This window comes from Entelurus aequoreus, linkage group LG18 (genome assembly GCF_033978785.1).
Source record: "Entelurus aequoreus isolate RoL-2023_Sb linkage group LG18, RoL_Eaeq_v1.1, whole genome shotgun sequence".
Classification (NCBI taxonomy): Eukaryota; Metazoa; Chordata; class Actinopteri; order Syngnathiformes; family Syngnathidae; genus Entelurus; species Entelurus aequoreus.
Genome location: NC_084748.1, coordinates 15,454,467 through 15,481,679, shown reverse-complemented (window position 1 = coordinate 15,481,679; position 27,213 = coordinate 15,454,467). Strand labels below are relative to the sequence as shown.

Sequence of the window (27,213 nt, the reverse complement as noted above, 5' to 3'; positions counted from 1 at the left end):
CATGAACATCAACCCCACACCCAAATCGATTAGAGCCACACAATATTATACCTTTCTTCTTCTTGCGAGGAACCTTGATGACCTCCTTTTTGATTCTCTTCCTCTTCTGACGCTTCCCTCCGACCACCTGTTTGTTCCTGGACGAAGACTCGATCGCCATCTGGTGATCAGGAAACAAGACTAACATTTGAGAGGATTGTTTCCACTTCCTTTCACACCTGTATGACAGTTAGAAAATGTTACAGAAATCATTTCCTGTTCCGTTAAAAGTTTTATGAAAAAAATGTGCCTATCATTCATAATCCTACGGAGCCCCTAAAGGGACATGGAGGGAAAAAAATGTTTTGCGAGATCCCGCAATACGCAAAAGGTTTTTTTCCTATGTCAGTGAACCGGAAGTAAAACAGACACAGCGATGGTGAGCATGAAGTGAAACAGATACAGCGATGGAGGGGCGGGAGCATGCGGGAGCCTATCCATCATCTGTGCTCTGTTGTGGGACCGTAATACGGCAGTTGCAACCATGGAGGACGATTTGGAGCGGTTCTTAGTGTCTAGAGAGGTCCCAAAAGAGGACATTAGACGAATGAAGAGAGACAAGGTGAGCATAAATTTCCGGTGTTTTACTTCCAGTTCACTGACATAGGAAAAAAAACTTTTGCGAGATCACGCAAAACATTTTTTTCCCTCCATGTCCCTTTAGGGGCTCCGTATAATCCCTATGTAAGACAAGCGCAAGTGTTTTTATTTTTTTTTAATGCATTCTAAAATGATTAATTAGGTGGCCATAAAGCACTCTTAAAAAACATCCAAATATACTCCATTTACATGTCATGACGTGAATATTAACCAAGTATTAGCTATGTTGTTATTATAAGCGCAAATGTGGACAAACTGTTTATAGTGTCGCCGTGATCACGGAGAGCTAACTAGCTTATGCTGCTATATTGACATATTGAGCCGATGAGCTGCTGCTTTGCCCCCGAGTAGGTGAAAGGTAATTCTAGATTATAATTCCTGCATCTCACCTGGATAGTAGAAGGTTGTGGACATAAACCTGAGTAGTTGGTCAACTTTGACATCCAACGTATAGCCGGAGATAGCGAGGAAGACACGAAAAAGTGTCTTTTTTTTAACCTGCGTAAGGATTATGATTAATTATTGATATAAACGGGAAGATATAAACATCCCATCAGTGGTCACCCAAGTGAGAGCAGACATATTATAGTAACTGATTGTTTTATTATGTTTGTGGTTTGTATTTCCTTGTTAGCACTTAGCATAGTGCTACATGCTTAATCTATTTATCACTTAGATTCTGAAACTTGTAGCACATCTTCCTTATAGTCAGGCTAAAAAATATATGGGTCTGGATCATCATTTGTCACAAAGTAGTCTTTGTTGGCTCTCATGAAGTCTGTCATGATTAGTAGTGTTGTTGAGTTGAGTTTGAGTTTATTTCGAACATGCAAGCATACAACATGATACATCACAATTTCCAAATTCTCTGTTCAACATGTTCGAAAAGGAGTAGGAAGAAGCAGAGCTTATTTAATCCTACCCCTTTTCTTTTACATAACAGTTGCTAAAACTTTTGTTCACTTCCTGTTCTCAATTTATTCACAATATACTCCATAAGTAATCACAATAAAAATAAATAAATAAATAAATACTCTGTGAAGTAAGTTACATTTCATATGGTGAGATGAGTAAGATTATTTTGAAAATTAATGGATGGATGGATGAAATAAATTCAGAATGTTTATCATAGTTCTTCTTCTTTGTAAACACTAAGTTTGAAGAGTTTCTTGAAGTGGATCATATTAGTACATTGTTTGATTGCTTTGCTTAATCTATTGCATAATTTAATTCCACATACAGATACACTGAAGGTCTTAAGTGTTGTACGTGCATACAAATGTTTTAAATTCAATTTTTCTCTAAGATTAATGTTGTTGAAGGAATTAGCAAACGCGTCTGTGAAATGAATACGCCGTTATCATGAATGTGCCTGTTACTACATTACATATTTACTTTCAGCATATATATTTAAAACGTTGATGGAGGTTTTAGATGTTTTTAGAGCACTTTATAGGCGGAATAGAGTGACTACCAGCTGACTTTCTGACGTTTATTTAGAATGCATTAAAAAAAAAAGTATGTGTGCTTGTCTCACATAAGGATTGTGGATGATAGGCAAAATCAGCAGTTCCGCTTTAGCCGTGTCAATTACATGAAATGTGGGTGCAAAACTACCTTAACAGTTTCCTCAGCTATCAAACTTCTCTGAGCTTTCCTATAGCAGGGTTTGACAGTGCCTGTGGAAAGCAACGTATAGTAAATTTATCACACAGCACCACCTCATGGACAGGAAGACCATGACAATGTGTGGGACATCGGCGCTCGTGGCAACTCACCTTCCTTAAACGCCCGGAGCACGTCGCAGCCCAACAGACTCCTCAGTCGCACTCTATCTTTCTACAAGTCAAGACACGTGTGTTACATGAGAAAACACAGCGCTGAGCCGGCTAAAAGCTGCAAACGTACTTCGTTGAAGAGCATGCGGTTGGTCCACAGCCAATTTCGTTTTAGATGAGCAAAGAATTCGGAGTCCAGACCTCCCGCTCCTTTACCGTCTCCCGGCGTCACGCCGTCGTCACACATTTCATTGCTGCCTCTGTTTTTGTGCACAAAGACACGTGCATCAGTTCCACTTCAATACCAGAGTGCATTTGTTTGCTTCTCAATGCATAGTAGCAACATCTCGCCTCTTACACCGGCGACCTGGGATCGCAACCCCCCTTTGGAGCAGACGAGAGAGAGAGTATACGATCACTACATGAAGCTGAGCTGTCTGTGATTGACAGCTGTGAACACCAATCATTGAAATCCGCGGTCAAAATCAGGACTTCAGCCCAGATAAGCCTGTGCATTAAAGCGGCCCTGGCTATGGCAGGCTATGTGTACCTACCACTCCTTTACGCACTGCAAAAAGTCAGTGTTCAAAAACAAGAAAAAAAAATACAAAAATTAGGGGTATTTTATTTGAACTAAGCAAAATTATCTGCCAATAGAACAAGAAAATTTGGCTTGTCAAGACTTTCCAAAACAAGTCAAATTAGCTAACCTCAATGAACCCAAAAATACCTTAAAATAAGTATATTCTCACTAATAACAACTGCACTACTATAGGAGTACGAATTTTCTATTGTTTTATTGAAAATAAAACAGCAAAGTCCATTTGGCTGTCATCTGTTTTAATATGAGACACAATTGTGTCAAAGTCATGATTTTTTTTTTCATGCTTGAAATAAGAAATTATCACTTTAAAAAAGTAGTTTTATACTTGTGAGTGTTGATGACACAGCTTTGCAACAGTTGATATTCTAGTTTCAAGCATGTTTTACTCAATATAGGTCATAAAATCTCAGCTACAAGCTGTAATATCTTACTGAGATCATTTAGGACCAAAACCATTAAAACAAGTAAAAAACTCTAACATAAAATCTGCTTAGTGAGAAGAATTATCTTATCAGACAGAGAATAAGCAAATATCACCCTTATTTGAGATATTTATACTTACTTGGACTTCAGTTTTTGCAGTGTGTTACACTGTTGTATGTGATATATTGCTTGAATGTTGCGTCACGTCCGGCTAGAGTCCCAATTATTGAATACGCGTGGTGGTCAAGCTTAGCTCTGTTCTCAATAGGTACGAGGCGCCATTTAGCCTTCCTCGAAGAAGAAAATGCCCAATGCTTGTGTTGTTTTTGGCTGCACGAATCGTACAATTCGCGAAAAGGATGAACGTTTATTCAGAGTTCCTCGAAAGGGAATCAAAAAAGGAGGAATAGTGCAAGATTTTAAGAAATGTCGACGAGAAAAGCAAGCAGCTCACACTCCAGTCCAAGGGAACAGTTTGTTTGATATACTTTTAACTTGTATTTTGTTCCCATTCAAGTATTGCATCCATCCATCCATCCATCCATTTTCTACCGCTTGTCCCTTATGGGGTCGCGGGGGTGCTGGAGCCTATCCCATCTGCACATGGGCGGGAGGCGGGGTACACCCTGGACAAGTCGCCACCTCATCACAGGGCCAACACAGATAGACAGACAACATTCACACTCACATTCACACACAAGGGCCAATTTAGTGTTGCCAATCAACCTATCCCCAGGTGCATGTCTTTGGAGGTGGGAGGCAGCCGGAGTACCCGGAGGGAACCCACGCAGTCACGGGGAGAACATGCAAATATGTTGATCTTATTTGCATTTCTTAAACACGTTTGCTACAAGTGTTTCGAAAAGCGGCAACTCGGCGAGTCTAAATAAAAGAAATCAAATGTGAGCAAAACCTAAAAGATTTAAGCTTTTACCAAAGGCTGCAATTCTAAACAAATCTTTCAGCACATACACAAAGTTGACATCTATAGGTATATTTTGATAAACGCCTTCCCGTGAACGGCGCGTGCAACAACAACAAACATTGCTTATTTAGACGCAAAGTTAAATCATGAAATGCAACCTTAACCAAGCAAAAACGATGCATATTTATTCTGGAGACTCTTGATACCAATGTCCTTGACCCAGCCACACACAAAGAAATTGTAGTCTCCCAGGCTTTTCCAGGTTTTCATTTGTTTTGTCTTGTAGAATGACCTATGGAGCACACTCGCTCGATGTGTCTGGGAAAACGACTGACGAATAATCCTTGATATCACTCGACAAATCTTTTTTTGATAAAGTATAGGGATCTATTCCATTGCATGGTTTGATTTTTTGCTTGCATTTGCTTTTTGCAGGAAGATTTAAGCCTTTTTTGTACTGGGATAGATTGCGTGCTGCTTGCTGTAAAACACAGCCATCTTGGCTTGGTTGACCACCACTGCTTTTCACTTCCGTGAAGAAGTCACGTGTCGAATACAAGCAATAGCATCTTTTACGTTCGACAAGGCTGGAGTTACAGCTTTTATGTAAAATGTGGATTAAGTGCACAATATCTCTCTGTCGAAGATAGAAAAAGTGCTTTTGGCTGGACATTATCAGAGGAACACATTGAATGTTCAGTTTGGATTTCTTTGGAAGTGTACTTCTAAACAAACGGTAAGAACAAAATATCCCACTGAACACAATCACCTACTTGAGCAAATGTGCCAATCCTACAAACGTGTAACGCTCAGGCATAATCAAAGGTTTCCCCTCATCCTCTGAGGCACTTTTCCTATAGCGGCTGAGCCCTGTAATGGAATCCAAAAGAAGAATGTCTTATAAATAAACAGTTTCATCAATAGTGCTGTGAATAATTGTGATTGAGTGCTATATGACTGTGTAAATGTACCCAGTGGCGTATTGAGGCAGACACACATGAGGTCAAACCAGTAAGATTCCACATCGTCGTCAGTGTTGAACGTGTAGCGGCGTCTTTCGAAGGGCTTGTCGCTGGTCTCCGAGATCAGCCAGTAGTGAGGCTCCGCGTTGCTCGTGTCAACAATGGTGGCATTGCGCTTCAGGTAAAACGGCGTCTGGATAAATGCAAACATGCATTACAGCAATGAAGCGGAGTGAAGAGAAGTGAACAGATATATTTCATGCAAATCATGACACGTTTCCTGTGCGCACCTGATCGCTAAACTTTGTCTTCGTCAGAGCAAACTGCACCAACCCCATGTAGACCAACCTCTGCAGGTTCTCAATGACGACAAATAGGTATTTCCTGTTGTAAAGAACCAGTGAAGACACAGTTTAGACCAGGGGTGTCAAACGTACGGCCTGAAGCCGGATCAGGCTCACAAACAGGTTTAATCCGGCCCGCGAGATACGTTTGCTAAGTATAAAAATGAGCTGCAATTTTTTTATGAAAGAAACTGCTGTTTTAAATGTGCCCACTGGATGTCGCAATAGCTATTCTGTTAGGCAAAGCAAGTATGCCAAGTAAGAGGTACACAGTAAAGCGTGTCTGCGGCTCCTCCCCCTCGACCAAAATGAAACGTATAACAGCTTCGAACACATCATGCTTTAGCACCCTCATTTTCTTAAAATGTTTCTGTCAAAAAAGAGAAAAGTGAACGGAAAGTGTAACTCAAACCTCTTGAATAGTTTCTACCTCCATTTGTATGGTTTGTTGAATTAGCAGAGGATTTATATGTGTAAATGACAAATTATGTCATTGATACCCATAAGAGTTATTATTTATTTATTATTGATTTTGTATTTTATTCAATCCTAGATCAAGTGTGACTTAAAGCTTTGCAGATACAGTGAGACAAAGTCTACGTTCATTGAGTTTTTGAAACTGCACCATTTTTTTCCTCAGAATTTTCAACTAACTTGTCAAGAGGATTATTTCTAATATTAAAATTTTCAGAATGTGCTTGTTCTATTTTGGCCAAAGTATAAAAAAAAAACAATATGAAGCTGTCTTTATTTGTAAGTTATTATGCCATGATTTCACCAGTCCAGCCCACTTTGGAAAGGATTTTCCTCCATGTGGTCCCTTAGCTAAAATGAGTTGGACACACCTGGTTTAGACGGTCTAGTCGGGTTGGGGCGCCCGCTGTGTAGTTACCGTTTATAAAAGAGCTTTCTTCTCATTTCGATGGGCAGCTGTCTGATCAGGTGGTGCTGCTTCACAGGGTCGCTCAGATAGTCCTTTAAGCCATCAACCTGTGGGAACGGAGAGCTTAGTCTTACAAGTAATAACGTAGGGTGTATACACACACAGACAAGTGAGAAGCGATGTCCTGATCCCGATCATGGGATCGGATGGAGGGCCAATTTTCTTACTTTTTTAACTGAGATTGGCTGATGAGCTGACGAGCCCAGCCTCTGTTTATCTCAGCTGTGTCCCAGTGTTTACATAGCTAAAGATTGTACCCACGTGGAAGGTTCCTTCAAAATGGATGCATGCTCAGGGACAGGTAGACACAATTTAATTTCCATACTCCTTGTTACACACATGCAGGAGTTGTGTGAATTTCAGGAGGGAGCAAGACTTGCCAGAACACTACTGCAACTTCTATGATACTCATCCTCACCACTATGGCGGGAAATAAACAAAGTTTCTTCCAAGTATCATTCACACTGGATGACTAAAGGAAAAGGAATGTCTCGGCATGCTACACACACACCTACAAGCCAACCGCTAAGTAGGGGTGATCGAGCCAGATGTCGATACAATTGATACCTAATATAGTATTAGTATATAAACCAGTGGTCATCAACCTTTGCGAGCCCAAGATCCCTGGTCTCAGCCAAAAACCGAAGCAAGATCTACCTCTGCGTCAACTATATATATATATTTATATATGTATTTTTGAGGGGTGTTCAAGTTGAAATTCTCACTAGGAACTAGGAAATTCTGACTTCCTAGTACAAATGTAACGCACCATAGAGATTTCTCCTAAGCGCAAAAATTATGACTTAAGTGGTGAAGCTATATTTTCATTTCAACTTCCATCTTATTGAGACTGAAGTTAAACATATTAATTATTAATTTTGTATGAACTCGTATGTAAATGTACTTTTCATCAGTTATTTAAGGTCCGTTCTTATGCAGTTTATTTGGCTAGTGTTTATTTTTCTAAATAGCCTGAGCTCAAAGCCTAAGGTTTATGTGTAAAAAAAAAAAAGATCAAAATGATTCCCGGGCGCGGCCACCGCTGCTGCTCACTGCTCCCCTCACCTCCCAGGGGGTGAACAAGGGGATGGGTCAAATGCAGAGGACAAATTTCACCACACCTAGTGTGTGTGTGACAATCATTGGTACTTTAACTTAACTTTAATGGTTTAATATAATTTGCAAAGGTTGTAAACTGTAAGTGGGTTATTTATGATTAAAATCAAGAGTCAAATTATTAATTAATTGTTAATATTTGATTGGGCCAAAGGTCAAGAAGGTTATGAACCACTGCAGTAGCCATATTGTTGTTTTAAAAAATATATATGTGCATTGAATACCTCAAATGTATTACATCATCTGATTTACTACAATACGAGAAACAATTCTAAATGTAATAAGGTAAGACTCATAAACATATGTTATTGTGTTCACTTGCTCACCTGATAATTAATCTGCATCATCTGAATGAACACGGAGAGCGGCAGGCAGAAGATCAGGTCGCTCACCCTCAGCCAGCCGCTGCCCCTCTCTCTGTGTGGGGGCACAGGCGGGACAAACCTCTTCCACGAAGGCTCATCGGAATAAACTACCAGGAAAACGTAGAGAAAATATGACATCGGGTTTGCTCTGTAGAAAAAGTGATCACCTAAAAATGCTCACCTTTTAGTTCACACTCGGACTGTTCTGCTTCGAAACCAGCCATCAGTTCTTCATCGCCCGATGACGCCACATCCATATTAAAGGTTTCAGAGTCAGGGGGGCCGCCGATGACATCATCAGGCGACTTCGTGTTTGCGCCTTCGAGGTCCTTGTCGGCGCCTGGCTGAGTGTCTTCTTGCTGGTTGGCCTCAGGCACCTCTCCGGGGGCTGCTGTTGGTCCTGAGGAACTTTTTTGCATCAGGGGATGGCCGTAGATGATGTAAAAGAGGAAGCTGTGAAAAACATGCAGGCGATGCATCTTCGGCTGGAAACCCAAAGTCTTTCCCAGTCCTCGCACTACTAGGTGATAGGGAGAGAGAGAGTAAAAGAGGGAACACAACAAACCAAATCAAGATTCCACCACATCACCTCTTGTGGGCTTGAAATCCAGTTTATGTTTTTTTTCTTTCAAGGATTCTTCCGTCATCTCGCTGAGGCTCTTCAAAGTTTTACTCGGCTCTTCTTTTGTCACTTCGGGTTCTTTGACCGGCTGCTGGCTGAAAATACCGATAGACAGAAGAAGAGGTGAAGGTCGGCCGTGAGCCTTGCGTGCACTGCCGTGTGCGACTGCACTTGTGCTCACAATGTAGGGGTGCAGGAGCTGGAGATGTTGAAGCGGACCTGCTCGATTGCGGCACACACCAACTTGTCGTTAGGCTGCATGCTTGGATGAACAAATAGCTCAACCTGAGCGAGAAAGAGTCAGAACAGGTAGGGCCGGGCAATTAATCGAAAAAATTATTCAAAACTAGAGATGTCCGATAATATCGGACTGCCGATATTATCGGCCGATAAATGCTTTAAAATGTGATATCGGAAATTATCGGTATCGGTTTCAAAAAGTAAAATGTATGACTTTTTAAAACGCTGCTGCATGGAGTGGTACACGGACGTAGGGAGAAGTACACTGCCTCAGCGTGCCGACCCAATCACATAATATCTACGGCTTTTCACACACACAAGTGAATGCCAGCATACTTGGTCAACAGCCATACAGGACACATTGAGGGTAGCCGTATAAACAACTTTAACACTGTTACAAATATGCGCCACACTGTGAACCCACATCAAACAAGAATGACAAACACATTTCGGGAGAACATCCGCACCGTAACACAACATAAACACAACAGAACAAATACCCAGAACCCCTTGCAGCACTAACTCTTCCGGGACGCTACAATATACACCCACCGCCATCCCATATTCACCCCCACTGCCCACCTCAACCCCGCCCACCTCAACCTCCTCATGCTCTCTCAGGGAGAGCATGTCCCAAATTCCAAGCTGCTGTTTTGAGGCATGTTAATAAAAAAAAATGCACTTTGTGACTTCAATAATAAATATGGCAGTGCCATGTTGGCATTTTTTCCCATAACATGAGTTGATTTATTTTAGAAAACCTTGTTACATTGTTTAATGCATCCAGCGGGGCATCACAACAAAATTAGGCATAATAATGTGTTAATTCCATGACTGTATATATCGGTATCTCTTGATATCGGAATCGGTAATTAAGAGTTGGACAATATCGGAATATCGGCAAAAAAGCCATTATCGGACATGTATATTCAAAACCGACATTTAGACCTTCAAAATTAAAACATCAAATGTGTATTGTTTTTTTTTTAATTAATAAACTGTCCCCTTAAAATACACTTTTGGTTGTGTATTTTAGGTGTTCATTTTGTTGACTAAATATCGAAGTTATCGTCAAGGACCTATTTTCCTCTGGCTAAAATAGGACGATAACTAATCAAAACAAATGAACATTGGCTAAAACAATGACAAAATTAATTGACAATTCATTCAACAAATAAAAATGAGACAAAAATGTTGACAAAGACGAAATCCAATCGTATTTAATTTTGTCTTTAGGCGGGTGGGACAAGTTAGGAATCTATCCAAACACAGTTGCATTTAGGATAGGGGAGGGGGGGGTAAATCACAGAGGGGTCCAATCAAAACTACTGTATTGTAAGACACAGTGTTTTGATTTTTCACTGGGAAAAGAAGACTATTGTTATACACCTCAATACAATATGTCTTCTACACCGGAAACAAAGAGAAGACATTTGAACGCAACAGTAAGTAGGCCGAAGCTAATATTTCAAAACTGAATTATTGTTACTAATAAAGACGATAGAGCAGGCACAAGACCGCCTACTTTTCCACTACTTTTGTTCTACACCAATTTAATAGGCAAGATACCTGTACAGTGCACTTTAACTTTAATCGATGTCCTCGGCACAGTGTTCTGCTTTTCATTGCGCATTAATTGTCAATAGAGAAAATGTCCTGGAAAACCTGGAATTCTGGGTAATCTGTAATATTTGGGAAGTTCAAAATAGGGTTGCCATAAATTCCCGACCGAGTCGCACATTTTGCTACTGGAACGGTTCCGATCAGATAAAAACTGTGGGCGCTGAATAAGAAGAAGAGTGATAAATTGATAGATTTTTGGTGTAAAATAGTATTTGTGTGAATGCTTGGGCATCGTCGTCAGAGCTTTCACTGCCACAATTTGGTTATCTGTGAAATTTTTGATTAGCACTTATAATAACAATATTGCTGGGTAATGTTCATGTCCATCCATCCATCCATTTTCTACCGCTTGTCCCTTTTGGGGTCGCGGGGGGTGCTGGAGCCTATCTCAGCTGCATTCCGGCGGAAGGCGGGGTACACCCTGGACAAGTCGCCACCTCATCGCAGGGCTAATGTTCATGTCATGAGAGGTAAATGGAGTATTGTTGTTTTGGATGTATTTTAAGACTTAATGGGCGTAATAATGTACTCCCATTAGCTGCATTGCTCGCCACCTCGTACTTTACAACTTAGAATGCATAAAAAAAGAAGTGTTTTTGTCCTACATAGGGATTGTGAATGATGGGAACAATTCCAAAAAAAAGTGAAGATCCCCACAACTTTAGTATCAATGCTGTGTGTGACCGTTGTTAATTGGTACCTTCTTGCTGATGCCGTCTTGTATGACGGTGGTGTTGAACATCTTAATTAGGCCCTCTCTGGACAGAGTGTGGACGAGACGCCGTGCCGTCTTCTTGCAGCATTTTGTCTTCACTCCTTGGTCCTTCTCGTCATTATTGATCACCTTCTGTATCCTGGAGATAAGCTTATTTAGCATAATAATCACGTGTTGAGGGGAAGAGTGCAGACTGACTGAAAAAGGCCTTCTATGATTTGCTTCTTGTGCACAGTCTCGGTGATGATGTTCTTCCTCCTCAGCAAGCGGTAGGTCTCGTGTTTTTTCTGGACGCGTTTGGATACCTGCAGCCATCAAACAGGTGAGAGTTCAGTTGCACTTCAGCTCCCAATGCTTGTAAGGAAATAGCAATGACACCAACCACCTGCTCGGAGACGTTATCCACTACCACGATGTCCACTGTCGGGTCTGCTGTTTTCTTCTCCAGGCTCTGAGAGCTGGATGCTTCTTCTTCATCATGCTCACATGGAACTTGCTCTGAAAGAAAAAGGCGGGTTCATTTTTTCAATGAGCCATAGTGAGGAGATGCCGGCTTTCAGCGTACCTGACGTGCTGGCAGGCACAGCGTCAGGCTGTAGTTGAACCGGGGTTTCACCTGAGTGATGAGAAAAAACAGGATAAAAACATTCATCCAGTAAAGCAAAGCATTGATGAGGTTTAGTACTCACACTCAACAGGAGCATCTTCAGTCTCAGATGTCGCTTTCTTCTCTGCGCTATTTCTTCTCTCCCTCAACTCTTCTTGGACTTTCCCTTCATTCGCTTCTTCATCCAAACTCACTTCCTTTCCCACCTCTTCTTCCTCTTCTACTTCAAAAGTTCTCACTTTTCTTTTCCTTGACTGCTGAGGTTTTTCAACCCTTTTGGGCGCCGACTTCTTTGAGTTCGATGGCGGGCGACGGCTAAGGGAAGCAGCGTTGGGGGTGCTCTGCGACATCGGTGACGAGTCAAAAAGCTTTGTGCGTTGCCTCTCTTTGGCAAAAAGCTGGAGATGGTCGTGGCCACCCACACACCTGCCAAAACAACCAGAGTTCTTCTATTTGCCATTATCTGGGTACACTTCACATAGTCTGTACATTTATTATGCACTGAAATAGTCATTCATGTGTAAATATCTGTCAACACAAGTGAATACATATCACAGTACACATGAACATGACAACATCACTACTAGATCTGGTGGATGTTTCCTTCCTTCATGATGACATCACTGCTGGATCTTGTGGATGTCTCCTTTACTTCCTTCCTGATGACATCACTACTGGATCTGGTAGATGCTGCCGTCCTTCATGATGACATCACGACTGGAGCTGGTGGAAGTTTCCTTTCTTCCTTCCATCCTTCCTTCATAATTACATCACTACTGGAGCGGGGGGATGTTTCCTTCCTTCCTTCCATCATGATGACATCACTACTGGAGCTGGTGGATGTTTCCTTCCTTCCATTCTTCCTTCATAATGACATCACTACTGGAGCTGGTGGATGTTTCCTTCCTTCCATCCTTCCTTCATAATGATATCCCTACTGGAGCTGGGGGATGTTTCCTTCCTTCCATCCTTCCTTCATAATGACATCACTACTGGAGCTGGGGGATGTTTCCTTCCTTCCTTCCATCATGATGACATCACTACTGGAGCTGGTGGATGTTTCATTCCTTCCATCCTTCTTTCATAATGACATCACTACTGGAGCTGGGGGATGTTTCCTTCCTTCCATCCTTCCTTCATAATGATATCCCTACTGGAGCTGGGGGATGTTTCCTTCCTTCCATCCTTCCTTCATAATGACATCACTACTGGAGCTGGGGGATGTTTCCTTCCTTCCTTCCATCATGATGACATCACTACTGGAGCTGGTGGATGTTTCATTCCTTCCATCCTTCTTTCATAATGACATCACTACTGGAGCTGGGGGATGTTTCCTTCCTTCCATGCTTCCTTCATAATGACATCACTACTGGAGCTGGGGGATGTTTCCTTCCTTCCATCCTTCCTTCATAATGACATCACTACTGGAGCTGGGGGATGTTTCCTTTCTTTCTTCCATCATGATGACATCACTACTGGAGCTGGTGGATGTTTCCTTCCTTCCATCCTTCCTTAATAATGACATCACTACTGGAGCTGGTGGATGTTTCCTTCCTTCCATCCTTCCTTAATAATGACATCACTACTGGAGCTGGTGGATGTTTCCTTCCTTCCATCATTATGACATCATTACTGGAGCTGGTGGATGTTTCCTTCCTTTATATTGACATCACTACTGGAGCTGGGGGATGTTTCCTTCCTTCCTTTCATCATGATGACATCACTACTGGAGCTGGTGGATGTTTCCTTCCTTCATAATGACATCACTACTGGAGCTGGGGGATGTTTCCTTCCTTTCTTCCTTCATGATGATATCACTACTGGATCTGGTGGATGTTTCCTTCTTTACTCCATTTCTCTCTAAAAACATCACTGCTGGAGCTAGTGGGTGTTTCTTACCTTCCTTCATGATGACAACACTACTGCAGCTAGTGGGTGTTTCTTCCTTTCTTCATAATGACATCACTACTGCAGCTGGTGGATGTTTCCTATCTTACTTTATAATTACATCACTACTAGAGCTGCGGGATGTTTCCTTCCTACCTTCATGATGACAACACTACTGCAGCTGGTGGATGTTTCCATTCTTCTTTCATTATTACATCACTAGTAGAGCTTGGGGATATTTCCTTCCTTCCTTCCTCCATGATGACAACACTACTGCAGCTGGTGGATGTTTCCTTCCTTCCTTCCTTCATAATGGCATCAGTACTAGAGCTGGGGGATATTTCCTTCTTTCCTTCATAATGACATCACTACTAGAGTTGGGGTATGTTTCCTTCCTTCCTTCATAATGACATCACTACTAGAGCTGGGGGATGTTTCCTTTTTTCCTTCATAATGACATCACTACTGGAGCGAGTGGGTGTTTCCTTCCTTCCTTCCTTTATGATAACTAATGCAGCTGGTAGTTGTTTTCTTCATTCCTTCCTAATAATGTCACTACTGCAGCTGGTGGATGTTTCCTTCCTTCCTTCATAATATCATCACTACTGGAGCTGGTGGATGTTTTCTTCCTTCCTAATAACATCACTACTGTAGCTGTGGGGTGTTTCCTTCCTTCCTTCCTTTATGATAACTACTGCAGCTGGTGGATGTTTTCTTCCTTCCTTCCTAATAACGTCACTACTGGAGCTGGTGGATGTTTCCTTCCTTCATAACATCACCACTACTGGAGCTGGTTGATATCTCCTTCCTTCCTAATAACATCACTACTGGAGCGAGTGGGTGTTTCCTTCCTTTCTTCCTTTATGATAACTACTGCAGCTGGTAGTTGTTTTCTTCATTCCTTCCTAATAATGTCACTACTGCAGCTGGTGGATGTTTCCTTCCTTCCTTCATAATATCATCACTACTGGAGCTGGTGGATGTTTTCTTCCTTCCTAATAACATCACTACTGTAGCTGTGGGGTGTTTCCTTCCTTCCTTCCTTTATGATAACTACTGCAGCTGGTGGATGTTTTCTTCCTTCCTTCCTAATAACGTCACTACTGGAGCTGGTGGATGTTTCCTTCCTTCATAACATCATCACTACTGGAGCTGGTTGATATCTCCTTCCTTCCTAATAACATCACTACTGGAGACAGTGGATGTTTCCTTCCTTCCTTCATAACATCATCACTACTGGAGCTGGTGGATGTTTCCTTCCTTCTTAATAACATCACTACTGGAGCTAGTGGATGTTTCCTTCCTTCCTAATAACATCACTACTGGAGCTGGTGGATGTTTCCTTCCTTCCTAATATCATCACTACTGTAGATATTGGATGTTTCCTTCCTTCCTAATGTCATCACTACTGTAGATAGTGAATGTGTCCTTCCTTCCTTCCTGATAACATCACTACTGTAGATAGTGGATGTTTCCTTCCTTCCTAGTAACATCATTACTGTAGATAGTACATTTTTCCTTCCTTCCTAATAACATCACTTCTGGAGCTGGTGGATGTGTCCTTCCTTCCTTCCTTCCTAATAACATCACTACTGTAGATAGTGGATGTTTTCTTCCTTCCTAATATCATCACTACTGTAGATATAATAACATCACTTCTGGAGCTGGTGGATATGTCCTTCCTTACTAATAACATCACTACTGTAGATAATGGATGTTTCCTTCCTTCCTAATAACATCACTACTGGAGACAGTGGATGTTCCCTACCTTCCTAATAACATCACTACTGGAGACAGTGGATGTTCCCTACCTTCCTAATAACATCACTACTGGAGACAGTGGATGTTCCCTACCTTCCTAATAACATCACTACTGGAGAAAGTGGATGTTTCCTTCCTTCCTATTAACATAACTTCTGGAGCTGGTGGATGTGTCCTTCCTTACTAATAACATCACTACTGTAGATAGTGGATGTTTCCTTCCTTCCTAATAACATCACTACTGGAGACAGTGGATGTTTCCTTCCTTCCTGATAACATCACTACTGGAGACAGTGGATGTTTCCTTCCTTCCTAATAACATCACTACTGTAGATAGTGGATGTTTCCTTCCTTCCTAATAACATCACTACTGGAGACAGTGGATGTTTCCTTCCTTCCTGATAACATCACTACTGGAGACAGTGGATGTTTCCTTCCTTCCTAATAACATCACTACTGGAGACAGTGGATGTTCCCTACCTTCCTAATAACATCACTACTGGAGACAGTGGATGTTACCTACCTTCCTAATAACGTCACTACTGGAGACAGTGGATGTTCCCTACCTTCCTAATAACATCACTACTGGAGACAGTGGATGTGTCCTTCCTTACTAATAACATCACTACTGTAGATAGTGGATGTTTCCTTCCTTCCTAATAACATCACTACTGGAGACAGTGGATGTTTCCTTCCTTCCTGATAACATCACTACTGGAGACAGTGGATGTTTCCTTCCTTCCTAATAACATCACTACTGTAGATAGTGGATGTTTCCTTCCTTCCTAATAACATCACTACTGGAGACAGTGGATGTTTCCTTCCTTCCTGATAACATCACTACTGGAGACAGTGGATGTTTCCTTCCTTCCTAATAACATCACTACTGGAGACAGTGGATGTTTCCTTCCTTCCTAATAACATCACTACTGGAGACAGTGGATGTTTGTTTGCTTGTGTTCTTCCTTACCTTCCCCACCAATGTTTAATTGTGTTCAGGAGTGGACAAGACATGCTTGTCCACTCCATCGCCTTCATCTTTCTCATCAAGATGTTATCTTGGAAGTGTGCTTGGACTCTTTATCATACTGGAAAACACCCATGTGACCAGTGTCTGCTTCACAATGTCACCGTGCGTGTAGAAATTCATGTTTCTCTCTGATCAACCGCAAATCCGCCGTCCCGACAGACCACGACACAGGACCACAATTACAGTATCTTGCTACTCAAAGGCACTTGTGCTGCCACATATTATGTCAATAATGGCTGTGTACTGATTTATGTTCATCTATACTGCCGTATAAGCTGTACACAGACTACTCTAAAGCATATGGAAGTTTATTTTCTATACGTGATCCACACATTCCAATGTCAATTTTAGAAAGATCGACCAGAAATCCAGAAAAGGATGCACACCTGAGGCTGATGAACTTTGTGGTCCTCTGCCGGCCTTCGTCTACCATGAAGCCCTGCAAGGCGCAACAGGTGAGATACATTTGACGGCTAAGGAAACACATGAACAAAAAATACAATAATGTTGAGTAAAAAACTTGATTCTTACTTTGCTGCCTTAACTTTGCTGTTCATTTCTCGCAAACGAGAAATTACACACATTGTATTTCTTCAAAAACAATTCCACCTCGGTTTGCGTACGTCCTACTTTTTCAATGATGCGGTTTTCCACAAGATTTTCAGTTGTTTTTTTCACCCCAGTTTTCATACTGCTTTGGTTATTGTACCTCCAAATATTGCACACAACAAACTAATTATTTGTATTTATTTGTGTATCATTCCACTGAATTATGTCGGTTATTGAGTATAAATACAAAATAATCCACCATGGGGCAAAGGAAGGTTGCGACTACCAGCAGGTGAGAAAGAAACTGCAAAGTACGAAGGTGGCGCTCTCCTCCCCCTCTGCCATCAAGAGTCTTCAATAAAAGGTAAAGATTATGTCAACTGTTCATTTATACATTTCGTTCTTCATTTATATGATTTTTTCATTGAAAACTATAATTTTCTCTATAAAATGTGTTTTAGGTGTCTGGAACAGATTATTTGGATTTACATGACTTCTTATGAAGAACTGTGTTAGTTTTCGTACAAAATGGTTTTAAACTACTCGGGAAAACAATGTAAAAATGGTACTTGTTATTAATCAAGTTTGCACTTTCCACACTGCTGTAAGCCAATCGTAATGTGTATCGATGAGAGATTGTCTTTTTAAACTCAAAACTTGAAAAAAAAGGCACATATCTAACCTTGACGTGGTCGTCCCGCTCCATCTTCCGCCAAAGACTGCGAGATTCTAGCTTCCCAATGTTCATCCGTGAACCGAGGGCGGACTGAGCGAGTCCACTGTCCCCACTGGACAAAACTGCAGGAGAGAAATGTGTTACCAAGAATCCGACGAGAGCTGCATTGATTTGGTGGCGAGACGCACTGTGATTGTAGGCCTGGGACATTAAATCCTTCTCCATGAGTCGGCCCACCGGAGGGAAATCTCTCCTCTTAGAACCGTTGGTTTCGTCCTCTTCGCCGTCGTCCTCATCTCCTACGATGCTACGCTTTCCTGTGTATGCCTTGCGGTGTTTCAAGCAGCGCACCATCACTTTTTTGCCTGACAAGGTAGGAACAGCTCACAAATAGGTTGTGGATCTACTTTTGTAATTCATTAAAAATGTTTGTTTGTGTGATTGTTTTTGTTTTCGAATTTTGATGTATCAGTATTTCAGTTTTTTGTAATTATTAGTGTTTGTGTGAACACATTTTTATTCTATTTTCATATTTTGGTAACTATTTTGGTTTATTTTTGCTTGTTTGAACATTTTCTACAACAATTTTTTACATATCAGTATTTAGTTTTTAGATTAGTATTTTTTTTCTTTGTGTTAATATTTTTGTGTACATTGTTTCAAGTAACAGCATTATTTACCATTTTTGATGTATTAGTACTTTATTTTTATACTTTTTTTAAATAAACATTTTGTCTCCAGTTTTTGGTTTATTAGTATTTGATTTTTATATTTTGGTAACCATTTTTTAATGAACATTTGTTTGGAATTTTTGATGTATTAGTTATATTTGATATATTATTATTTTTTGTTTTTATTAACATTTTGTCGACAGTTATTGATGCATAAGAATTGTGTTTTTATATTTTATTAACAGTTTTGAATGAACTTTTTTTTGATTAATTAGTTTTTTATTTTTATATTTTGGAAACTATTTTTTAATAAGCATTTGTTTATAATTTTTGATGTATTAATATCTAATTTTTATATTTTTTGTTTTTAAGAACATTTTGTCTACAGTTATTGATGCATAGGAATTGTATTTTTATATTTTGCTAAGTTTCTAATGAACATTTGCTTACAATTTTTTATCTGTTAGTATTTTTGTCTACAGTTTTTGATGCATAAGTATTTAATTTTTATATTTTTGTAACTATTGGTTTTCTTTGTGTGAACATTTTTGGGCAATTTTTTTTAATTGTCAGTATTTTAATTATTATATATTTTGTTTATTTGTGTGAACCCTTTGTCTACATTTTTTTAATAACATAATTTAATTTTTCTTAATTTGTGTGAACCCTTTGTCGACATTTTTTGAATAACAGAATTGACTTTGTTTATTTGTGTGAATATTTTTGTCTACATTTTTTAAAATATCACTATCGGGACGGCGTGGCGAAGTTGGTAGAGTGGCTGTGCCAGCAATCGGAGTGTTGCTGGTTACTGGGGTTCAATTCCCACCTTCTACCTTCCTAGTCACGTCCGTTGTGTCCTTGGGCAAGACACTTCACCCTTTGCCTCTGATGGCTGCTGGTTAGCGCCTTGCATGGCAGCTCCCGCCATCAGTGTGTGAATGTGTGTGTGAATGGGTAAATGTGGAAATACTGTCAAAGCGCTTTGAGTACCTTGAAGGTAGAAAAGCGCTATACAAGTATAACCCATTTTTCATTTATCATTATTGTATATTTTTTTGTTTAATTTGTAGACATTTTTGTCAGATAAAAGTTAACGTAGCAGCATTTGATTTGCATTTTCTGTAATTATTAGTTTCTGTGTGAACATTTTAGTTTATAATTTTTAAAGTAGCAGTATTGTATCTTTTTTGTAAATGTTTGTTTTATTTGTGTGAACGATTTAATGTACAATTTTTTTGAATATCAATTTTATTTATTTTTTTGTTCAATTGTGTGAACATTTCTGACTAAAATATTTCAAAAAGAAAATTTTACATGAGTATTTATTGAGATACAGTAAAAAAAAAAATACTTATGAGCAAACATTACTTTTGAGCAAAACATTGACAAAATCATCTCTGCTAGATTAAGTTTATATCAAATGGAAGTAGCCAAACTGAATCTGGATTGCATCCAGATTGCACGTTTTACTTAACACGTTTAAACTGCATGTGTGTCAAATCTCATCATATAAGATTATATCTTATTGTGTTTATCTAACATTTTCTTACATTGTGTTGCCAAACATTAAAACCCATATTTGAATTTGCCCTAGTGAGTGAGTGTGAATGTTGTCTGTCTATCTGTGTTGGCCCTGCGATGAGGTGGCGACTTGTCCAGGGTGTACCCCGCCTTCCGCCCAAATGCAGCTGAGATAGGCTCAAGCACCCCCCGCGACCCCAAAAGGGACAAGCGGTAGAAAATGGATGGATGGATATTGTTTACCTAGCACAAATCTTGAAAAAGAGTCAAATGAATGGATCATGTTGCTTTACCTCTTCTATTAACTAAGGACCCGCCCTCGTCCACCAAGTCCTCCAGCGGCATGCTGCAATAATCCACCAGCTTGGCTTTTTCCATGCATTGAAACACGCGCTTGCACATGTCTTCTGGGACATTCTGCAGAACACGCAAATCCGTCAATAACACAACAACGGCCGCTAAGCAAGAAGGAAAGACGCACCAGGTGGTCTCTAACGGTGACCATGGCCGCCAGTTGGCCGGGTGTCTTCTGCAGGAATTCCGACACGAGCTGCATCAGTAAGTCGTTCTTGGACCTCCTGCAAGGAGCACATGGCCAAGTCAGACATTCTTGAGGTGACAGTTGTGTGCAGCACGCGAGTAGCGCAACATCCAGAAAGACTAATAAAATGATATCATTATATATTGCGATAGACACAATTGATATCAATAAAAAATGAAGTCGATTCTTTTTTTCCTGTTCGTTGGAAGAAAGCGGAAGTTGCAAAGCAAGGTTGGTTGCGTGAACAAAAACACTCACTCTCTGGTAGCCGAGCAACGCAGGAAGTGATAACTGATCAGTGGGAATGACACGCTAACAGCCAATCAGGTAACAGTAACAACTATCACATTTGGTTGTGCCATCTTGTTGTCTGGCGGTTGATTCTTTGCATGGAGTGAGAAGAGGAAGTAAAAACGAAAAAAAAATATGGATACTAGAGGAAAAGTCACCTGGACACTATGGCACTATTGTGGATTTTTTTTTTAAAATGGACCGTAGTCAGACCAATGTGGTCTGTAAATGATGCAAGGCGCTCGTCCCCACCAAGACGGCTAATACCACACCACCGTAGCCGTGCTCACTCTTTAGAGCACAGCTGTAACTTCCTGGCACTAAGCATGCAGAAAATAGTTCTTCTTAAGTTTCTCTATGTTTACATTTTCACACTTTGCACAATTTTCTTACACTTTATTAAGCATTTCTTACATATTTCTTATTTTTCCACCTTCGTTTTAAGATCTTATTGTTAAATGTTCAACGTGATTTTACAATTTTGTTTACATTGGTTGAGTGTTTTCCATGCTTGTGTGGACATTTCCTTTCCTTTCTGCCTTGATAGCTGAGGGGATTATAATCAGAGGAAGGTTATATTTGAAATAAAAATACATTTAATATATATTTCCCCTGGTCCTGATTTTCCATAGGCCATACAAATATCAATAATTAAGAATATTGACTTAAATGTAAACAAAGTAGATTAATACAAATAGACAGTAACGATTTGGGGAGTCAAAAAAAAAAAAAAGATTTTCAGATGAATTGCAATTCTTATTTGTAACGATTCTTAATCAATTAAAAAAAATCAAAAATTGATTTTTTAATTTATTATAACTATTATTATTTTCAATATGTCTTGTCCAGCCACTCAGGCAAATCATATTGTTGATGTAGATGATCACATTTGCTGTACAGACTTACTTTAGAAAAGACAAGTGTTGGATATTGATCTTGTTACCTTATCTGATTTGACTTTATTAAATGTTTGGGTTTTATTTTGTCAATCAAAACCAATTTTCTTTTAAGTAATATAGAAATTGATCAGAGCTGTTTATCTATTTTATGGAGGAATGTAGTTAATCATAGAACTGGCACCCAATGTTATTAAAAAAGTATTCTCTATCGAATCAATAACCCCAAGAATCGAATTGAATCATGTGGTGCCCAAAGATTCACAGCCATAGTAGCGATACAAAGTAAATTATTTAATTTTTTTTTATTATTAAAAATCTTTAGTTGTTATTGTTTACAAATTCAATCATAGGAAATCATTTAGATATTTAATTGATAGCATATGCTTGTGAATCTGGGCTATCCATTAAGTAAGACTACTTATTATGTTGAAGGGGGCAGGAAATATAAGATTTTCTTCATCCTGTTCCTTCTCAAGCATAGGTGTGTAAATATGTGTTTAGTTGCTAAAGTTTAATTGTCTATTGATCAAAAATTCACATCAATGAAGGAGATAAATAAAAAGATGAAAAATTAATATTGTTTCCCCCAGAAAATGTGTTAGTTAAGGTGGTGTCTCTCCAGGGGGAGGGGGGATGACAGGCGGGCGGACGGGGGAGGGGTTGGGTAACTCGGCCTGTCACCATCACGTCTCCACCTCATCGCTGAATGGCAATATACGAGTCCTAGTTACCTGAGATACTAAGTATGTCATTATTATGACTTACTAAGTCCAAATAATGACTTACTAAGTCACAATAAAGACAAAATAATGTCCTTTTTTGCTGCTTTAACACAGAAAAAGGTCAAGTGAAATAACTTAGCTGTTAACTGTAGGTCAATAATGCTTGTCTTTCTCTCAGACAGGGCTTTGCTGTCCGTAACACACGCACGCACACACACCGCACAGTGAGCTAACGTTACACTAAAAGCTAATTAGCCTTCACCTCAAGGGCTGCGAGCGAGCCGAGCTGCCGCTTATGTTTCTACAACGTCAACGGCTCATAGTGGTGTTACTAGTAGTTGACTGGGAGGTGTTTATTATCATTTGGGGAGAGTCTGCTGCCTTACCTGCTAAACACCTTTCTGCTCACCCCGTCTCTCCTCTCTACATGTGCCGTGAGCACTGACTTTATGCGCTCTGAATACGCACTGCTGATTGGCTGTTACCGCTCTGCGTGTAACCAATCAGATGGTTCTGTGGGTGTGACAATGCTGGGGGACAGCAGCGCAGCAGAGAGACGTACTGCTTGTTAAGACGTTAGTTTAGGCGGTGGCTCTTTGTTTTTAAGGCGGCCGCCTTAACAACAAAGCGCTGCGGGAAACCCTGGTTACACCGTCCTCTTATTATAATTTGGATTCAACTGTATCATTCAACAATGTTGAAAATGTGAAGAATACTGTGGATGCTGCCAACACTTGGCATTGGATGGGTACACTAGCACACCTGATGACGTGGAAGCGTTTGAGCAGGAGATGAATGGAATACTTCTGCTGTCCTGACGCCATGCGTTGGGTAAAAGCCTGCGTGGAGATCAGCCCGTGTTGGACCAGAGACTTCCTCATGTAGTGCAACTTGCGGGCGTCCACCCTGCGAGACACAGTGTTGTTCGCCGAGGACACCATTTGACATTGGACATGATTGCACATACTTGTAGAATTGATAGGTTTGGACTAATTCGTTCTGGAGCTCCCCCTGCCAGCGCGCCCGGCCAACTCGCTCCAGCATGCAGTAGGAGTAGTCCACCAGTTTGATATCCGGGTCGCTCTCGCTGCCGATCAGCGCCCGGAACCGAAGCGTCTGGGAGGCCACGATGACGAGCTTCCTGCCGTGTCTGCGGGAGGAGACGGGAGTTTATCGGTAGATTTGTTATGCCATGATTTCAAGTTGACAATGAGTCAAAAGGCTGACTTTTTGAACGCCTCGTCCACGCTGACGAGCGGGGCGAGCGACTGGGAGCGGACACGCGAGGTGACGTCTTTCCTCTGGTGGAACAGGGCGCAGGAGCCCTGGATCCCGTCCTTGTTCTCCTGGAGGATGTGCACCGGGTACACGTCCTTCCTGTCTCCTATGGACCCACTTTCAAGGGCGTGTTTGAACCTGAAAACATGAAACAACACTCAGGTTTAGTTGCAAATCCCGCACTTGCACACCTAAACATACTATTGGTCCACAAATGTCATTTTAAAGCGACCCGTCCCTTGATTTTAATGTTGCAACCTTGTGTGGGAACCGCAGGTGCAGAAACACAAAAGACGAATCCCTGTGGGATGCAGAAACTGGCAGATAAATTTTCTGTGCAACGTTCATATTGTTGTTACTCAGCCAGCATTTGTGGGTCTGATGGACCCGTTGCATTTTGTGGCTTTTAATGCCTCACATTTCAAACACTTTTATGTTAAAATACTGAACAGATGTTTATTGGGATAAGGTAAACATCTGTTCAGTACTTTAACATAAAAGTGTTTGATTATGAGGCATTAAAAGCCACAAAATGCAACGGGTCCATCAGACCCACAAACGCTGGCTGAGTACTAACAACAATATGAACATTACACAAGGGTTAAAAGGAACGGCTCAAGATTAGGGATGCCGATAAATTCTTTAAAATGTAATATCGGAAATTATCGGTATCGGTTTCAAAATGTAAAATTTATGATTTTAAAACGCAGCTGTGTACACGGACGTAGGGAGAAGTTCAGAGCGCCAATAAACCTTAAAGGCACTGCCTTTGCATGCCGGACCAATCACATAATATCTACGGCTTGTCACACAAACAAGTGAATGCAAAGCAATACAGGTCACACTGAGGGTGCCCGTATAAACAACTTTAACACTGTTACAAATATGCGCCACACAGTGAACCCACACCAAACAAGAATGACAAACCCATTTCGGGAGAACATCCGCACCGTAACACAACAGAACAAATACCCAGAACCCCTTGCAGCACTAACTCTTCCGGGAAGCTACAATATACACCCCCGTTACCCGCCCGCAACCCCCCCCCCCTCCCCAACCTGCCCACCTCAACCTCCTCATGCTCTCTCAGGGAGAGCATGTCCCAAATTCCAAGCTGCTGTTTTGAGACACGTTTAAAAAAATAATGCCCTTTGTGACTTCAATAATAAATATGGCAGTGCCATGTTGGCATTTTTTTCCATAACTTGAGTTGATTTATTTTGGAAAACCTTGTTACATTGTTTAATGCATCCAGCGGGGCATCACAACAAAATTAGGCATAATAATGTGTTAATTCCACGACTGTATATATCGGTATCGGTTGATATCGGAATCTGTAATTAAGAGTTGGACAATATCGGAATATCGGCAAAAAAGCCATTATCGGACAACTCTACTCAAGATCCGACTCCCTTCAAAGAGCCATAGATCCCATCTCCAGTGTAAAATCATGTACCTTAGTGTAAACATGGCTATATTCTATTAAATAGAAGATTCGGGATTGTTGTCATGCTATTATGGCTGCTTCGTTGACGGTTTTGTGATAGTTTGGGCCTTCTATCTCAAGTATAATCATTCCTTGCGTAAATCCCATGTGTTTTATTAATATTGTAACCTATTTTTATGGGCGTGCCTCTTTGTGATGTTAAGTTCCTGCTATAAACTGTTATACAGTATATGCCTTTAGCTCTTATTTTGAAGGCGCTAAGAGCGGAAGTGGTGACACGTTGTAGTGGAGCGGAGGTTTTTGAAAATAAATGAAATAAAGTGGTCCTCGTGTAGAACTGGAGCCTCCGTGTTTGTTATTTTGTAGTGTTATACAGTATAGGCGACATATATAAACTCTTTGGTTACATTGTAATGTAACCGAGGGTCACCACTTCCGCTCTTAGCGCCTTCAAAATAAGAGCTCAAGGCATATACTGTATAACAGCTTATAACAGGAACTTAACATCACAAAGAGGCAAGCCCATAAAAATAAGTTACATAATTATTAATGTGGTGTCACTTTAAAGTATTAGTGGCCATTAGCATGACGCACGTACCTGTCGTAAAGCACAACATCCTCCCTCTCGGCGGGCAGCAGGTAGAACGTCAGGTCGCCGTTGTCGACCAGCGACTTCCAGATGAACTCCTTCGTGCTGTCGTCCAGCTTCAGGGGGAACTTCGGCGTCCGGTCTTGGAGTCGTATCCACAAAGTGGGGATGGTAATTCCGTCCAGACCCTCCAGAGCCACTTCGTCCTCCGCCATACTCAGCGGGTCCATGGCTGGTGTCAGCTCGCCAGCTAGCTTGTTAGCTTAGCCGCTACGCTGCGCGGACGTTCGTGTAAAGTTGACCGCTTAGTGAAAAATGTGATTTATTTTAAAAATTACACTTTTAGGAAAGCGTATTTACCAGTTTACCTACATTATTTGGTGAGTCAACAAAGCTCATGCCGTTCCTCACGTCCTCTTTGGCATACTACCTCCACAAGATGGCAGTCAACGCGCGGCTTGTGTTCTTCTTCTGTGGTTGTTTTGCTGTTACTGTTACTGCCACCTATAGGTAGGAAGTCTGTACTGCGACATTTATTTACATACCGGTATTCCTGATCGATTGTATCCATTATTAATTTATTACTCTATATATATTTAAGTTGTACGAGTAATCATATAAAGTTCTATAAAACTCAATATTATATATTACTTTTTTTCTACATTGAGCGGCTTTTGTACATATTTTTAAAAAAAAATTTAGCTAGGTGTTTTGTTATACACTTTCACTTTTATACAGGGGTGTCAAACGTACAGCCCGAGGGCCGGATCAGGCCCGCCAACAGGTTTTATCCAGCCCGCCGGATGAGTTTGCCAAGTATAAAAATTAACCTGAAGTTTTTGAAGGAAAGAAAAATATTTTTTTATAGTCTTTGGTATGACTCGGCCAGGGTTTGAACTCACGACCAGCGTCGGGACTAACGCGTTACAAAGTTATTTTCGGCGGTAACTAGTAGTCTAACGCAGTGGTTCTCAAATGGGGGTATGCGAACCCCTGGGGGGGTACTTAAAGGTACGCCAAGGGGTACGTGAGATTTTTTTTTAATATTCTAAAAATAGCAACAATTCAAAAATCCTTTATAAATATAAATAAAAACCTATCTTTTTTTCCAAATAGTTCAAGAAAGACCACAACAAATGAGCAATATTTTGCACTTTTATACAATTAATAAATCAGAAACTGATGACATAGTGCTGTATTTTACTTCATCTCTTTTTTTTCCACCAAAAATGCTTTGCTCTGATTAGGGGGTACTTGAATTAATTAATTAATTAATTGAGCAGTATTTTGCACTTTTATACAATTAATAAATCAGAAACTGATGACATAGTGCTGTATTTTACTTCTTTATCTCTTTTTTTCAACCAAAAATGCTTTGCTCTGATTAGGGGGTACTTGAATTAATTAATTGAGCAATATTTTGCACTTTTATACAATTAATA

At 40.5% G+C, this 27,213-nt stretch overlaps 1 protein-coding gene across 3 annotated transcripts in view; it reads right to left on the bottom strand.

Moving 5' to 3' along the window:
* The window catches only part of LOC133633850 (general transcription factor 3C polypeptide 1-like), a 40,366-nt gene extending 14,096 nt beyond the window's left edge, over positions 1 to 26,270 (bottom strand). The window contains exons 1-27 of one of the 3 annotated variants that reach the window (XM_062026595.1): positions 26,144 to 26,270; positions 25,781 to 26,046; positions 23,685 to 23,873; positions 23,425 to 23,607; positions 23,220 to 23,363; positions 20,486 to 20,582; positions 20,298 to 20,421; positions 17,998 to 18,174; positions 17,816 to 17,931; positions 16,971 to 17,023; positions 11,989 to 12,332; positions 11,865 to 11,915; positions 11,682 to 11,797; positions 11,498 to 11,604; positions 11,285 to 11,438; positions 8,903 to 9,006; positions 8,689 to 8,816; positions 8,281 to 8,616; positions 8,061 to 8,206; positions 6,568 to 6,665; positions 5,622 to 5,715; positions 5,341 to 5,524; positions 5,143 to 5,239; positions 2,548 to 2,677; positions 2,418 to 2,478; positions 2,257 to 2,318; positions 52 to 160 (exon numbers count right to left, since the gene is read on the bottom strand). In XM_062026595.1, the coding sequence (XP_061882579.1) occupies positions 52 to 160; positions 2,257 to 2,318; positions 2,418 to 2,478; positions 2,548 to 2,677; positions 5,143 to 5,239; positions 5,341 to 5,524; positions 5,622 to 5,715; positions 6,568 to 6,665; positions 8,061 to 8,206; positions 8,281 to 8,616; positions 8,689 to 8,816; positions 8,903 to 9,006; positions 11,285 to 11,438; positions 11,498 to 11,604; positions 11,682 to 11,797; positions 11,865 to 11,915; positions 11,989 to 12,332; positions 16,971 to 17,023; positions 17,816 to 17,931; positions 17,998 to 18,174; positions 20,298 to 20,421; positions 20,486 to 20,582; positions 23,220 to 23,363; positions 23,425 to 23,607; positions 23,685 to 23,873; positions 25,781 to 26,001 (3,625 nt within the window). In that variant the 5' untranslated portion in view covers positions 26,002 to 26,046; positions 26,144 to 26,270. Of the gene's footprint in view, positions 1 to 51; positions 161 to 2,256; positions 2,319 to 2,417; positions 2,479 to 2,547; positions 2,678 to 5,142; positions 5,240 to 5,340; positions 5,525 to 5,621; positions 5,716 to 6,567; positions 6,666 to 8,060; positions 8,207 to 8,280; positions 8,617 to 8,688; positions 8,817 to 8,902; positions 9,007 to 11,284; positions 11,439 to 11,497; positions 11,605 to 11,681; positions 11,798 to 11,864; positions 11,916 to 11,988; positions 12,333 to 16,970; positions 17,024 to 17,815; positions 17,932 to 17,997; positions 18,175 to 20,297; positions 20,422 to 20,485; positions 20,583 to 23,219; positions 23,364 to 23,424; positions 23,608 to 23,684; positions 23,874 to 25,780; positions 26,076 to 26,143 lie in introns of all 3 variants that reach the window. The other 2 variants (XM_062026594.1, XM_062026596.1) reach the window with 2 other exon arrangements.
* Between the last annotated feature and the right edge of the window lie 943 nt (positions 26,271 to 27,213).